Source organism: Taeniopygia guttata, chromosome 4 (assembly GCF_048771995.1).
Source record: "Taeniopygia guttata chromosome 4, bTaeGut7.mat, whole genome shotgun sequence".
NCBI classification, from domain to species: Eukaryota; Metazoa; Chordata; class Aves; order Passeriformes; family Estrildidae; genus Taeniopygia; species Taeniopygia guttata.
The window spans coordinates 42194807-42210420 of NC_133028.1; the positions used below are offsets into that span (position 1 = coordinate 42194807).

The following is a 15614-nucleotide window of genomic DNA, read 5'->3' on the forward strand; positions in this document are numbered from 1 at the left end:
GCTTGTTGTCTGAGCTGTGTCAGGTGATGCCAGCTGGCTCATCCTAGGTTATTTGCTGAAGAAATAGTGCCATCATTTAAAGTTGTTAGGGTGTTTGATTTCAAGGGCTTAGGTAACACCACTGGTAACTGTTGACTTGGTTTCTCTTGCCATGTTCTAAACTTGTCTTTTTATTTCATGAACAATGATATAATATTAGAAGCCATTTAAGTATGCATACCTATGCAATCCAGGCATTGTTACTGAAGTTAGTGCATCCTGATTTTTGTCTTCGCAGCACTTGAGCAAATGTAAAAAACATTTGGTTTACCTACAAATGGCTATAAATGTAGGGCTGATTTTTTGTTTTGCTTCTGGGAGAACCCTGTGCAAAACCAGATTTTCAAAGTGCTCAAATGGAGATGTGTGTGGAAATCCTATCGGGTTAACCAGTATGATTTTTTTCCCATACAAATAGTTCTTTTGATGAGTGAACCTATGTTGATGCTGGATGCTGTTGTAAGATTAGGACTGAACACAGCATCACGAATATAATAAAAAATGTATTTTAAGAGAATCATTACATGTGGATTCCTGTCTCCTGCCTTTAACTGTTGAAAAATAGCAGTTGACCCACTTGTGGAATAGAGTGTACCTCCACCAAAATAAGAACAGCAAAATCCTGTGAGAAATGTTGCCATTGCTAGAGGATGGTAGGTGGCACAGAGGCCTGTCCTTCATTTGTGCATTTGCACTTTCTGGGTGAATAGGCACAAAGTGAAAAGCAAGACTTCTTGGAAGTTTCTGCCCTACGATATACAGTAAGGAAGTATGAAGCAGATGAAAGAGATGGCAGTCATGATTTTGCCTTCAATAGTACTAGTTCTTCCCATACATTCAGTCCTCCAAACCATTGTAAAGATTTCTGCTAGCCCTTGGGCACAGATTGTTCTGCAGCAAAACATTTGTGAATTCCAGCATGGCTGTGCTGACCTGCCTCAGAGCAGAGCTCTTCCCAGACTACAACATGCAGTGGCAGTTGTTAACATGCAATCAGCATTGCAGGTTCTGCCTGAAATCCGTATCCAGATCATATCCAGGCAGCAGGCAGTCTGTAATCATGCTTTCAGTTTATAAGGGCTGGGATCTGCAATCAGTTGTGCTCATGTGGATCTAGTCAGGAAAATGAGATTGCCAAGGTGTGAATGAAGCTGGGTGTTAATGCTTCATCTGGTGTGCAGTTCACCTGTGGAGTAGAATTGGTTCCAGCTCTCTGTCATGCAGAATAAGGAATTAACCAGAGGTAAAATCTTCAAAGCACTGCAGTGATATAGATATTAATTTCAAAAATGGAAATTAAATGTTTTTAAAGGCAGCAGATAAGACTATTCATTTATATGGTGTGTCAAACCACATGAAACATGTCACCTTTCTTGAAGCTGACCCACAGTTGTCTTTGTGGTCCCTTGTTGGGAGCTTTGGTAAAACATTCCTTGCAGAGGAGCTGTGTCATTATTCGCTTTTCATTGTCAGTGTTTATAGAAACTGTTTTTCATAATGGAAGATCATATTCTGTACCACGGCAAGCTAATTGTCTTTTAAGTTCTCTGAAGCCTTGAATTACAGGCTGCAAATGATTGTGGTAATAGCAATAATAAACCCCAATCTTAATTACAGAATGGGGAAGAAAGGAAAACCATGGTTCATCTTCAGCCTGTTACTTAATGCAGCATGCCTCTATTGAGTTTCACACATTGAATCTGTGACTTTGACAGTTCCTGCTCCTTGCAATTTCCTCTGTGTTTCTGCTTTTGCAGTGTAGTACTTGGGTACCTCCTGCACCTTGTTGCAGCAGATGAAATGCACCCAGCCAGCCTGCTCTGAGGTGTGCTGGCAGCTGCTTTTTGGCCCAAGTGGTCCCAACTGTCCATTTTAGTCACAGTCTGCTGTTGTACCTAATCATACAGAAAGTGAAATCCCAGATGATGCTTTCTTCTACAGCTTCTTTCCCACCATGTGGTGCCATAGTAGTGCCTAATGAGGCATGTTCACCAAGATAGCTGAGCTATCTCAAATGTCTCTATAGATTATGTATCACCAGATGCAAAGCTAATGCCCTGTACTACAAACATTGAAAGAAACAGAATGTACGTAGTTAAAAGTCAAAATGGGTTATTAAACTTCTGCATACTACAGTTTTTGAGGTTGGAGGGAACCATATGAAAAACACATACTTATTACTTGGATTCTGGTCTTGTTCTTATGGTGTCCTGGTCCTGCAAAAGAGAGCTGAGCTGGCGAGATGTACTTGCCTATTTCCCTTTTCCCCTGTGACACAGCAAAAGAATGAAGAAAGAAAACAAAATATTTTATTAATTTTCTTTTTGCTTTCTGTAACTGAACTGGCTTGGAGTGTGTTGCAATGTGTCTAGCTCAGAGAAGGAGCTTTGGTTCTGAAATATTTCTGTTCATCAGGTATTCAGAGCTCCTGGAGTGGAGCTCTGTTTGCTCCACCCTTTGCTAAAGGATGTTCTGAAGTCTTTAGTTACTGCTCCGAGAGTAAGATTTTCAGTTTGATGCTTTTCTGGAGAAGTTTTCCAGTTCCCACATACCTCTTAAAGTATCTAAAATGAGAAGGACATATTTATATCCTTGTCAATAGAACAATATCCAGCTGGAAAATTAGTAACATACAGTCCATTTGATTGGTTTAAATTAATTGAACATAAATTATGTTAAAAATCCATGTGTGTATGTTTATCCTCTGGGGAAAAATAATTAAACTCTTCCTTCAAGCTACAATTACTCAGACTACCTCAGGAAATACCAAAGGTTTATGTCCTTGAAGGACTATTTTGTTGAGCTGCTGAAGTAATCATAAAACTCAACCATCACAAGGAAAAAAAGAAAAAAAAAAGCCAAAATAAGGTTGTTTCTTAGAATTGCATCAGTTGTTAGCAAAGGGTTGTTGTTGTCAGTTGCTATCAGTACTGAACCCTGAGTCTATCTGTATGTATCACTGTTGAGCTTTTGATGTGGTTTGTCACACTGGAATAAGCTTTCCTTTTTGTTAGTGAAAAGCATTTTCCCTTGATCCAGAAGACCCTTTTACTGCATTTTAAGCATGTCAAGACACAGTTTATTGCAGTGTCCTGGCAGTATATTTGGAAAGTATATTGCAGGTACATTTGAATATTTATAAGAATTTTATGTATTTTCCATTATTCTGCTTAAAAGTGGATTGTAGAAAATTCACTCTAAATTCTGAGAAGATACATTCTCATTGAATCATCCATTGATTCTCCTAAGGCACTTTGAGCTAGCTCTAGTTTTGCCCTGTCTAACCACTAAAAGTCCAACTTGAACTGCAGACATCATCCCTACTAAATTTGTCTTGACAGACAGGAAATTATAAAGGTAGCCCAAGGTTTAAAGGTTTGGTTTTACTGAACTTCCAGAGGTTCTGTGTCTTTACCAGCTTCTACAAAAAGATAGGTGATTTCTTAAAAATATATGCAGGTATGTAAAATGTTTATTAGTTGAATTACTTGAGTTTACTGCAATTTTACTACTTAACACACTGTGATTCTAGCATTTAGTGTATATTTAGTTAAACTCACTCATTGCTAAGAAAAAGTTTCCTGCATTTTTGTCACCTTTCATCTTCATTTTCATGTTGAAAAAATTACTTCACAAATAGATTATCTTGGGGAATGTACTTCCGCAGTGCTCTATTTTGGGACTGAACATTATATTTCTTTTCAAATAATTACTTCATAAAGTTTATATAAAATGTAATTGTTAGCAGGTTGCAAATTCAATGGACTTTAGAATTCACTGTTAAGGGGTGTTTTGACAGAAACTTGCGATCAGAGTGCAGTTGATTTCTTCCCAGATACTTCTCACAGAGCCCCCTGCTCCTAAGATTTATATTTTGGGGCTTTGACTCCATTTGTGTGGATGTTTTACTTCATGAGTTACTTAAGCAGAATGTCTCTACAGCCTGTTTGAAATAACATAACTTTACCATTTGCAGAGATAAATTAATCTTCTGAAACAATACTTTTTCCACCCCGAAGCATTTCCAAATTGGTATAGACTAGTAGTAAAATTTAGCATTGTTAAAGATTTAACTGAATGTGTGTTTCTTGAATTAGAATTATTGACACTTTATTTTGAAACAGAAGTTGCTGTGTTTCAGTGGCTTAGTGAATGGTAAAGATCATGTAGTTTGAAAAGAACTTGGCTCTCAAAAATTGAATTGGGAGTGCTGATTTTTTTTCCACAAGGTCCGACCTTCTATTAGACTAGCAATACATGTTGAAACTGTTTTGACAGTCTGCTGAATTTTATCCTATATGTCTCTTAAATGCTATTTTATTTCTGTGTACTTTCAGGAATTATTTACCTGACCTCAGCTCTTGGCCACTTGGCACATTCTGCACTCTTCCTGACTATTTCTGCACGGGATGGGGGTGGTCTTCCCTCTGCCAGCAATGCAGCTGTCACAGTAAACATCCTTCAGACTGTCTTGGCCCCTGCCATATTTGAGAGATCCCGGTATAGCTTTTCTGTTCCAGAAGATGCACCTGAAGACAGCGTGATTGGCACCGTAAAGGCCAGAGAGCCTCCAAGTAAGTCACATTCTCAGTCAGAGCTTATGTTGTATTTTTGTTGTGACCACTAACTGGAAATAGCTGTAGATGATTTTTTTTCCCCATAAACCTCCATGCTATTCATTCAGTCTGTCAAGCGTTAAATAGAATTTACCTTTGGTATGTACAGCAAGTGATGTAATGGCTGGTGTATCAGGATGCTCTTTAGAACAGTTGGAGATTCATGGTACTCTCCTTGGTGGTCCGTAGAGATTGGCAGTGGCCTCCATTTTCTTCCTGATGGATCTCTGTAATTGTAACTGAGGAGATAGGCAGCATGTTGTGAAGGTTTAAGTAAGTGTGACGGTCTGGCTCATACTAAAGCATTAGCCATGCAAGGCAAATCTCAGAGCAATACTTAAAATCAGAGAGTATTCAGAAGTTTCAGAGGATCTGCAAGAAGTGCTCCTGGCCACCCCTCAAAAACCAAACCAAAATCAACCAACCAAACAAAACTCCACATTGTCTCAAATTAAGTGGAGAAATCCAGATGAATGTTTGCAGGACCTTTTGAAAATATATTTAATCCATCTGGTTTTGTTATCATTTGTAAATGGAAATGGATTAGCTCCTGACAGTCCTTGGTAATAAAGAGCCCCATCCTGAGAGCTGTACATATTTGGTTCCTATGCAGAGCAGTGGGATCTGTGAGTCCACATAACAGCCTGATGATGCATCTGTAAATTGTAAGGTGGTAGATGACAAGGTTTCACGCAAGCTTGATTAATCAGGTCCTCCCATTTCCTTCTTTTGGGAAGGACTGTCCTCAGGGTGGAGATAGCACCAAGGATGGCCTTGGTAGTGAGCCTGAATCTTCAGACAGCTTGTGCCTTAGGTAGCATCTGGTGTATGAATGTTACAATGGTCACTCATGAACAGTACGTTTATTAAAATAGATTTTTTTTTTTTCCAGGGAATTGCCACCTGTTTCATTCCTTGCTATAGTGAATGCCTGTTTGTACTGAAATTGCTCCCACAAGACTAATTTATAGGCGTGTTTTTTCTGTATTTTAGATCAGGGAGAAACAAGAGGCTATTATGTGATTTTCTCTATAGAGTTTTATAATACCAGTGTGATGAAAATCAAACAGTGCAGAAGTGGACAAACTCTATACATTCATATTTTATTGAAGGGCTCTAGGGATGAGAAGAAGGAAGCATAAAAAGCCCAAAAATGTCAAACATCTGTGCAGCTTACATTTATTCCATTCAATTTAACAGCATGTGTTCTCCCCAGATGTTCTTGCCAATGTTTATGCTATCCCTTCAATTTTATTTTTATTTTTTACATTTTTTTGTTGTTGCTTCCATTTCTAGATTCACTAGAAGTGGTTTCTTACAGAATTTGCTCTGGTGATCCGCATGGGAAGTTCTCTGTTGACCCCCAGTTTGGCATTATCCGCACTAAGAAACAGCTTGACCACGAAGCTCAGTCTGTTGTGGTGCTCACTGTTCAGTCACAGCTGGGTGACTCCCCCATCTTCAGCAGCACTCAAGTCAACATATCTGTGACAGACATCAATGACAACCCTCCCGTGTTTCTTACCAAATCTGATAAGGTAACCATCTCACACACCCAGCTTCCTGGCACTGCTGTCTACATTGCTCATGCAGAAGACAAAGACAGTGGCCTAAATGGGGCAATTAAATACAGTATTGCAAGCAAGCAGTCAGATGCATTTAGCATTGATCCAAGTCTCGGAGTGGTAAACCTTACCAAGACAGTGTTGGCAGAAAAGCAGCAGGAATATACTCTACAGATAGCAGCTGAAGACTGTGGAAGTCCTCCTCTGACTTCTTTGCTGACACTGACAGTGGTTATTGAAGAGCAGGAGATGGGCCCTACTTTGGTTTTCCAAAGCTTGGTGTATCAAGTAGAAGTCAGTGAAGCCACCTCTCCAGGTGCCCAAGTCCTTCAGGTTCAAGCCTACTCACCTGATCCACACAGTGTTACCTCCAATCTGATATATTCCTTAGAGCCTAGCACTGATTCTGTTGCATTTGGAATCAGCTCTGATACTGGCTGGATTTTTCTTCGGAAACATTTGAATTACGAATACACACAGATGCTGAGTTTTAGAGCCTTCGCCAGCACATCTGAGGACGAAAACCTTAGGCAAAATGCAAGTGCATCTATAATAGTTCATGTTCTGGATGAAAATGATCATTCTCCCATGTTTATGCATGAAAGCTACTTCTTTGAAGTTGAAGAAAATCCGATTCCCAGTGGTGTGGTTGCCACCATTACAGCTGTTGACAAAGACTCGGGAAGAAATGGACAGCTTTCCTATTTCCTCTTGTCTGATGGAAAGTATTTCAAGATGAATTCCAACACAGGTAGCATTTTATGATTTGTAATCTGCCTAATATTGCTTTTGGAAAGCAGCCTTCCCTAAGGGTACGGAAGTAGAGTATAAAGCTTCCAGGAACTGCTGTGAATATTTTTGGTTGATATATGAATATTTTAACTCAGAATGTCACAATTTAGGGAATGAAATAAACCGAATATATTTTCATGAAGAATGGACTAGTCCTTAGAATTATTTTTTTCCATGACTTTGTTTTGTGTCACTTGGTCATAAGTTTCAGTGTTTGGCTGAAACAAATTAAAAGAAGATTTAAGTTATAGCTTCAATAGTTCATATGAATTTTTTTTTTGCCTGTGATCAAGTAGAGTTGAAAAGCACCGATCAGCCATAAGTAACTATAAAAGTACTTATGAAGTTAGACAAAGTGATTTAAAATACTTGTGAATTCTTCTGTAACTGACATCAAAACTGAGTTCATGGCATCACAGAAGTCAAATTGGCTGAGAGAAATTTTTCCCAGCATAGGGTGTACTCTGCAGTGAATCCCAAATGCCTCAAGTAATAGAGGTTATGTCTACAGAGTGTAACACCAGAGACCAGAGCATGGAGAGCCTGAAGGAAGGGAATCCTTCAAGGGATACAGGCACAGTAAATATCCCAGTTTAGCAAAATGATACATAGGAATCAATGATCTGCTGTTTAAAATTTCTGTTTCCAGATGTTCAGTCCCCATGGGGAGTGAATAGTCTTTCACATCATTTCTCTGTATGAATCTCAAAATAAGAGCAGGTTCCTTTTGAGTACACTTATGGAAGTTTATAAGCAAACAGAACACTAGGAGTTAACCAAGAGTATTTTAAAAAAACCTATGGTTACCTGTGTGATGAGCTTTGGTCAGCCACAAATCTCTAGCTGTATTGGGTGTGGCTAAGTAGACAGGGAGAAGATTGGTCAGATTTATTTGCTGGGTTTACCAGAATGTATGGGAGACATAAAGGTTTATGATTAATGTACATAATTAATAAAGGCCCCTTGTCAGCACTTAAACTCCTGTGCTCATGCATTATCTGTCCTGGAGTGTGGTGAAGGCCAGATGGATTTCTTTGGAAGGTCAGCACTTTGGTTCGTACTGTTTTATACCTTTGCTCTGGAGCACCCAGTGTACAGTAAAAGATGTCATAGTGCACTAAAGTGCATATACAAAACTCTGACAGAATGTTTCTGCAGGACAGGGTTTGGAAAGCTGAGGTTTTCATGTTGGGGTGAGGTGTATCAGAGGACATGTATCATTCATTATTTCATGTTAAATTAAATGCATAATTGCACACACTGAGTGCTAGCATACAGTAAATGCCTAACTGCATTTCTCCCCCTTTTCCTTGGCCGCCAGGTGAAATCATAAACTGGGCAGCGCTGGATCGCGAGGAGCGGGCACACCACGAGCTGCGGGTGCTGGCGACGGACGCGGGGCAGCCCCGGCGCAGTGCCACGGCCGCCGTGCACATCTCTGTGCGCGACCGCAACGACCACGCGCCGCGCTTCCCGCAGGGGGCGCTACGCCGACAGGTGGGGCGGGAACTGCGTAGCGCCGCTCCACAGCTGCACCGCGCGCTGCGGGTGTGTCATGGTTTGACACGGGAAAAGAATTTTTTTGGAAGGAAGAGGTCGATCCATTCAGGGGTCAGGTTTGGATATTGACACTTGGGGTGACCAATTGAAGGTGGACACGCCTCTGAGAACACAGAGGGGTTAAAAGCAGAATTCCCAGGAGAACTCGCTGTCTCTGGTTCCGGTCACCGCAAGGTACAGACCTCCCCTGCCCAGCCCATGCTGGGTGGGGGAGGGGAGCCATGTGGCCTGCAGAGTACGCCAGGGGGTGAAGGATCGGAACCGAGCTGGGCCAGCTCCTGCGGACAGAAGGGTGGAGAACATCTGAGATGTCTTTGTTCCCCCTCCCCTAAGCTAGAGGGAAAGAGATAGAGAGCCTGCAGGCACCTGGGAGTTTGCCGGCAGAGGAGAAGGGCGGGGGGAAAGGATGCCCAGCATGGGAGATGGGAGATGGAGTCCTGGGCCGAGATTTCAGCCATCCGGGGAGTCCGGGAATTTTAACCCTTTCCTGTGAAATGAAGGCTTTATGAAATACTACTCCTCCTCAATTTGAAGGAAAGAGGGACAGCCTGGGACCTCAGATGTTCAGAGAAGAAGGCTGGGGGGAGATGATGGAGTGGCTTTTGGCTGGACTCTTCTTGTTAACCATAGACTGAACCACTCCTTCTTTCAAGAGGGACTGCATTTTAGGGGGATGCACTGGTGAGCCAAGAGACCTTCTTCAGCAACTACCAGTTCAGGAATGAACAGAGTGAGCTGAGGAGGGTGTGAGGATGCCCTCCGTCTTCAGAGAAGAAGAGAAGGCGATTTCTGTTCTTGGACCCTCGGCCCCAGGGGAAAATGGGGGGGGATGGTAGTCCCGAAATGAGACACTGGACTGTTGTTCCTGTTGGTCCTTGGCAAAGCATCCTTAAAGGGGCCCTATAAGCAGTCTCTGTCCATGCATGGTAATGAGAGCACTGTGACATGGAGAGGAGAGTGTCACACTGGCTGGTGTGTCTGGGCAGTGCCATGTGTGACATGGAAACACAAGAGGTGGCAGCTGTGTTTCCTGGGGGTCTATGGTGCAAGGGGGACTCCTCTCTTCCCCGATGGACTCAGTATTGATTATATTGAAGGGTGAAAACTGGATTAAGGATCTAAATGGGTCTCGCTGTGATTTGTTGGAGTTGGGTGGTGGGAGGAGGAATGTTTTGGAAGGTTTTCATTTTGAATTTTGTGTGTTTCTTTTTTTCCTTTTTTTTCTTTTATAGTATTAGTAGTAGTGTAATAAAGCTTTTCTTTTGTTATTAAGTTTGGCCTGCTTTGCTCTGTTCTCGATCACATTTCACGGCATTCAATTGATAGGTTGGATTTTCATGGGGCTCTGGCATTGTGCCAGCGTCAAACCATGACATTTGTGGTTCCCTGACCGGGAACCATTGAATTTTGGGTAAGATAGGATGGTGATAAGATGAAGGCTGTGACATGGGATCAAAGAGGAATAAGAGCAAAGCATGTGTTTGGTTGAATGTAATTTTGATAATGATTTTTGTAATCTGTGTTCTCAGAGGCGAAGGGTGGAGGTTTTTTTGTTTGTTTTTTGTTTGTTTGTTTGTTTTTAATAACAAAGGAAAACCTCTTCCTTTGACCTCTTCCTTCCAAAAAAATTCTTTTCCTGTGTCAAACCACAGGGTCCTCCCAACACGGGGCACTGCGCTCCGCCAGATCCAAAGGGTGACACCAGCATAGTTCTGCTAATGTGTGCAGCGGCGACCCTTCTGGGTTCTGACCTCTGAGCTTGCCATAGTAAAGATGTTTGAGTTAGCACTCTATGCAGACCATGACAGAGGGCTTCTAGAGCTCTTGTTGTTTAATCATCTCCTGAAATATTCATCGCACTCACTGTAAATATTACTGAAATGGAAAATAGAGCAGCAGCTAAACTTTTGTGTTATGGCAAGAGATTTGTTTTAAGACTGGCTTTATCTGTGTATAATTGCAAATCATTTATGAACTGCTTGGTGACAGGTTTTGGAAGGGCAGCCATCAGGGACACTTGTTACCACCATCTTTGCAAAAGACTTCGATTCTGGAAACAACGGCGTTGTGTTATATTCAATAGAATCGGGTAAGAATTTAAAGGGTTAATTAATAAAAAAAAAATACATCAAAATAACTAGTATTTAGAAAAAGAATGTATCATACAAGATTTTATGTTTATTTTGTGTTGGGTAGAATAAAGCTGCCTTTGTAAATAGGAATCAAAATCATCATGTGTCTTACAAAGTATTTAAGGAAGTGCAAGCAGCTGCCTCTCCTCCCTTTGCTCTCTGCCCCATCTTTAATGCAGTGTAGTTGCTTCTGTGGCTGGCCAGAGAGTGTTCAAACAGCTCTTAGAAAAGGCTAGGACAATGATCTTGTACTGCAGTTTAGTATTTCAGTCAGTTGTTTAACATCTTAAAGGAAAAATGATCTCCCTTTTCCCATGACCAGTTGAAAGTTTTCCTGCTAAAATAACAGTTTGTGACAGTCTGAGACAGAGATCAGAGGGATCAGCACATAATCTGGGCAAACAATGAGGTTTGTGGTTTTTAGTTCAGGTTTCACCCTTTGTTTAGCAGTGTGTTAACCTGACATAGCGTGGCTGCTTAAAAACATTTCTCCTTAGTTTTCCCCGTAATTCCTACATGTAATAGTTCACTTCTGGGGTAAGCTGTAGGATCCAGTTTTGTTTGCAGTGAAATTAATAACAGAACAGTCCTAAATTAGAACATGAGTAGGACTGGGGCATTAATACTGATAGGAGACATAGATGTGATGTCTGGATTTGCTGGATACCACTTGCTACACTTTCGTAAAAGTGAGAACTCCCTCTATAACCAGGAAGGAAAGCAGGTCTATTCCTCCTGCTTTCCTTCATTATTGCTTCAAAACAGTAAGAGCTACCAGGAACAGAACTATTTATTTTTTGTTTGGTTTCTGTTGTATTCTACCAGTTTAACATAATCAATACTTTTTAAGCTTGGGATTTGTAATTTGCGTGTAGATCTTACTGTTCCATCAGAGCAAGAAAACATCATTCCCTTAATTTAGATATAAATGACTACCTATTCCTGAAGGAATTGGATGGTATCTTAGACTTCTGCATTGTGAGTAAGAATATTTTGCACAAAAAAGATCCCCCTTGTGAAAAAGGAAATGAGTAGTGTGGTGTGTTTCAAGAGTGATAGCCAGGCAATACAGGAAGTGTTTTTCAGGGGTCTCTGCCTATTCATGTATCTAACCATACCCCCTTCCTTCAAACAGCACATTGGATTTTCTTACTGGCTTCACTTTTGAGCCCCCAGAGGGGAGTAAGTAAGAGTTCAAATTATAAAAATAACAAGCAACACAAACTATGACTGGTCTTGCAAAAGCCATCTCTGGAAAGAACAAAAGCATAAAAACAGCAGCAAACACACCCCCATCTCCCCCTCTGTCAAATGTAAAAAAACACTAAAAAATCCCTCCCAGACTTGGAACTAGATATTTTCCTGATAAACAAATCCAGAAACATCTGAGCTTCTCTGATACTATTTTTTGTGTTGTTAGTTGGCTCACAGCCTTTAACATCTGGTCTTCTGTTTCATGGTGCAGTTTTTGCCTGGTTTATATTTAAAATAGTGTTTTCTTGTTCTGGGATACTGTTCAGTACTTAAATATGAAGAAGAAACATGATCTGATTTACAGCCATATTTGTTAAACAGAGAGACAGCAGGTTAATTGGAGAACTCCATGCAGAGCAGTGCTCTATTCTTCAGTCATGGGGCTGCCACAAGATGGAGAGCTGCAAGTGTCAGTGTCAGCTGTTAGGCTTGTAAATGTTGCTGGGTAATTTTTAATGTTCTTGAGATCTTGAAATTTCAAAATAGCAGCAATATATTAAGCTATGCAGGAATGTTAATGAAAAATGCCCACAAAATAAGTGAGGAAAAATCTGTAAAGAACTATGAGGTTTACACACCAGATTTTTAGGTTACAGGGAAGTTTTCCTTCAAAATGCCCCTTCCTCATCCTGGAAAATCAAAGCAAATAATCCTTTAAAAATGTATGTGTATGGAAGTGGGTGGTCACGTAACCCTGCCTCAATTTTTGTGTTATCACTAATTCAGAGGGATTAATCCCAGCTGTGTGTACTATTTATTCCTTAGTGATTCTGGCAGTCAAAGTGATTTTCCTGGTCTTCTTTATGACTGTCAATAGGATACAGTATAGCATTTATAACAGAAATTAGTGTGTATTTATAGGGCATCTGGAACTACTGCTTTGTGTGTTAAGTCTAGCATTGACAGAGGCTTTTACAGTCATATTTAGAGCAATTATGTGAATGCAACATTCGCCCTTAACTACACAAGTGCCAAGAGAATCCTAGTTACACTGCTAACATGCACAAATAGCCAAATGCTGTCCATGTGTATGTGAAGAAGTCCTTGTTCTCCAGGATGACTTGCAAGCAGCATGCAGAGCATTCATAGACTTGCAGAGAGCTACGTTTCTGCACGAGCCCTCATCATGTTCATGCTCTTTGGGAGCCATGGCCTTGCCTTCCTCTTTTCTGTTAAAGGAAACAACTTTTCCATCATCTCAAAGAAGAAGGACATGTTCAGTGCAGTAAGTATTTTAACACCTAGGAAAGAAACAGTTGTTCAGGAAATTAGGTAAAAATACATAGCTATCACTTTGTGCAGAGGTCAGTAATCCCTGAAAAATCTCTAGTGTTACTTTCTGTCTGCTTTCTGGGTAATTTTGCCTAAATGCCAGTTTCTGTAAGGCCTGAATGTTCAGCCAGCCAAAGTTCACAGTAACACATTCCTTGGTGTTTCTCAGGCCACCATTTTTTTTTTTTTTAAATTTATTTTTGGTTCTAAACTGCAGTTTCTATGATTGTCTTTGAGAGCACAGAGCTGAAAGAGCGTCTGAGTTTTAGAGAACCTCATGCAAATGAAAGTCTGGCCAACATGTTGGAAAAGGCAGAGGTGAAAAATTTAATTGTAAACACATATGTATTGGCAGGTTACTTTTGCAAGCTCAAGGAGAGACTGAGGACATTGGAGTCTATTGAGAGATTATTTTTTTTTTCTGTTCCATGTTTCATCTGCTCTTTCCAGTTTCCTTATTTTTTATCCATTTCTCCTATATTTTCTTCCTTTCCTCCTCAGATACAGAAGGACATATTTAGGGTGTATGATATAAGCAGCAGTTGTCTAATTCAGGTGCCTTCGGGAAATGAGAGTTAAGGAAATGTTTCTTGAAATGCAGGGAGCGTGAGCTTTTGGAGTAATGACCGACATGCTGTATAGGTATTAAACTTTTTTCTCAGTGTAAAAGTTTTTTTCTGACTTTCAATCAAATAGCTACATTTGGAATACATTTTAAAAATAGATTGATAAAACTACAAAAAAAAAAAAATAGGGGACATTTCAGTTTTGACTGTTTTTATAATGTGGTATTAGATAAAAAAAATGAAAATGTGAAACACTTACAAAATGGAAATCCCAAGAGTTTTTTCTTCTATACAATGACTTTTTCCGATATTTTCAGAATTTTTTTGCTACTTTCATTGCCACTGAAATATGCACAAAAATATTTCATGGGATATTTGAATTTTAGTGTAAGTGTAGTTTTAGCAAAATACTAAAAATATACGCATGCAATTCACATTATATGTTCTGTTTCTCATATCTCCTGTGACTTTTGCTTAGCTGGAATTTTGTGCAATTAAACATTATGTGGAAGAAAATAGCAGATCTATTACTGTATACATATTGTTGGGACCTACACCAGGAAAGTAAACTAAAAGCTATTTATGAAAACAGTAATATAGCAGCATTAATATTTTGAAGCTACCATGAAAAATGCAAAATGCAAGACTGTCTCACTCAATATAATTGTCTCTATATATTGTCTCCTTTTGTTGGCAATTTCCTTGTTATTGTTCCAGACAGCAAGACTCAACCCAAAAGGGACTGATGGAGAACTAGAAAGCTATATTCAGTCAAAAAATAGCAGAACAATATTGAAAAGAATTCCTGTTTGTTGGTTGTGAAAACACAGTTTTCTAATGAGTTTGCTAAGTGTTCTTTTTCTTCAAATGTTACAGGTGCAAATATTTTACAGTTGCAGATGATATAATTGGATACAAAAATGAACATCTATATGTGCAGTTAAATAATCTGAATGTGCAGATTTGGAGAACATAAACAGCTTTATGCTCACTTGGGTGTCTATGGAAATATAGATTTTTATGCATGTTTTGTGTACTACATCTGCACTGAATTCATTTTTACCACAGTTGCTTACTGTAATAGCAGCTGTTATGCTGCATGACTTTAACCCACTAGCACACCTTTTTAAAAATTCACATAACAGAAAGCTGTTTGGATAGTATTGTAAGAGAGAAGTATAAGTACAATTGTGATTTTCTCAGTTTCTGGTGATGTATATATTTCCCATTTTACTAAAATTTTAAAATAATTTGTATTCAATTTCTTGAAAAAGGGGGAGCCTTGTGTCAGTCTTTTTTTCCCTAGAGGAGGTTTATATTGGATATTAGGAAAATTTTCTTTACTTAATTGTTTGTCAAGCATTGGAACAGGCTGCCCAGGAGGTGATGGAGTTAGTGCCCATCTAAAAGACATATAGACATGGTACTTAGGAACATGGTTTAGTGAACTTGGCAATGTTGGGTTAAAGGTTCCACTCAATGATCTTAATAATCTTTTCTTCAACTTAAATGATTCTCTAAGTCATGAAGAGCTATTTATTCATCTGTGGTAAAATTATTCTTTGCAACTCTCAAATAAATGATGTGGCTGCAAGTAATAACTTTAATTAAAAGCCACTTATTATTAGAGTGCCACCAGTCTTTGATGAAAGATATAAGCATAATTTCCAATATTCACATGTTTCTCTGCAACAGCTTACTGTAAGATTGTAGCTATCCCCAACTGGCTGCTGGTACAGAGCACAGCCAGAGCAGGTGGCACTGCTGCAGTCACAGTGTATTGTAGGGGTCAACAGTGCTTTTTGCTGGCCCCTTAAT

General features: G+C 39.7%; 1 protein-coding gene across 1 annotated transcript in view; it reads left to right on the top strand.

Annotated features, from left to right (window-relative positions):
* The window catches only part of DCHS2 (dachsous cadherin-related 2), a 109270-nt gene that overhangs the window by 59256 nt on the left and 34400 nt on the right, over window positions 1–15614 (top strand). The window contains exons 4-7 of the mRNA XM_030271471.4: window positions 4377–4613; window positions 5952–6971; window positions 8334–8509; window positions 10562–10661. Coding sequence (XP_030127331.4) covers window positions 4377–4613; window positions 5952–6971; window positions 8334–8509; window positions 10562–10661 — 1533 coding nt within the window. The remainder of the gene's footprint in view (window positions 1–4376; window positions 4614–5951; window positions 6972–8333; window positions 8510–10561; window positions 10662–15614) is intronic.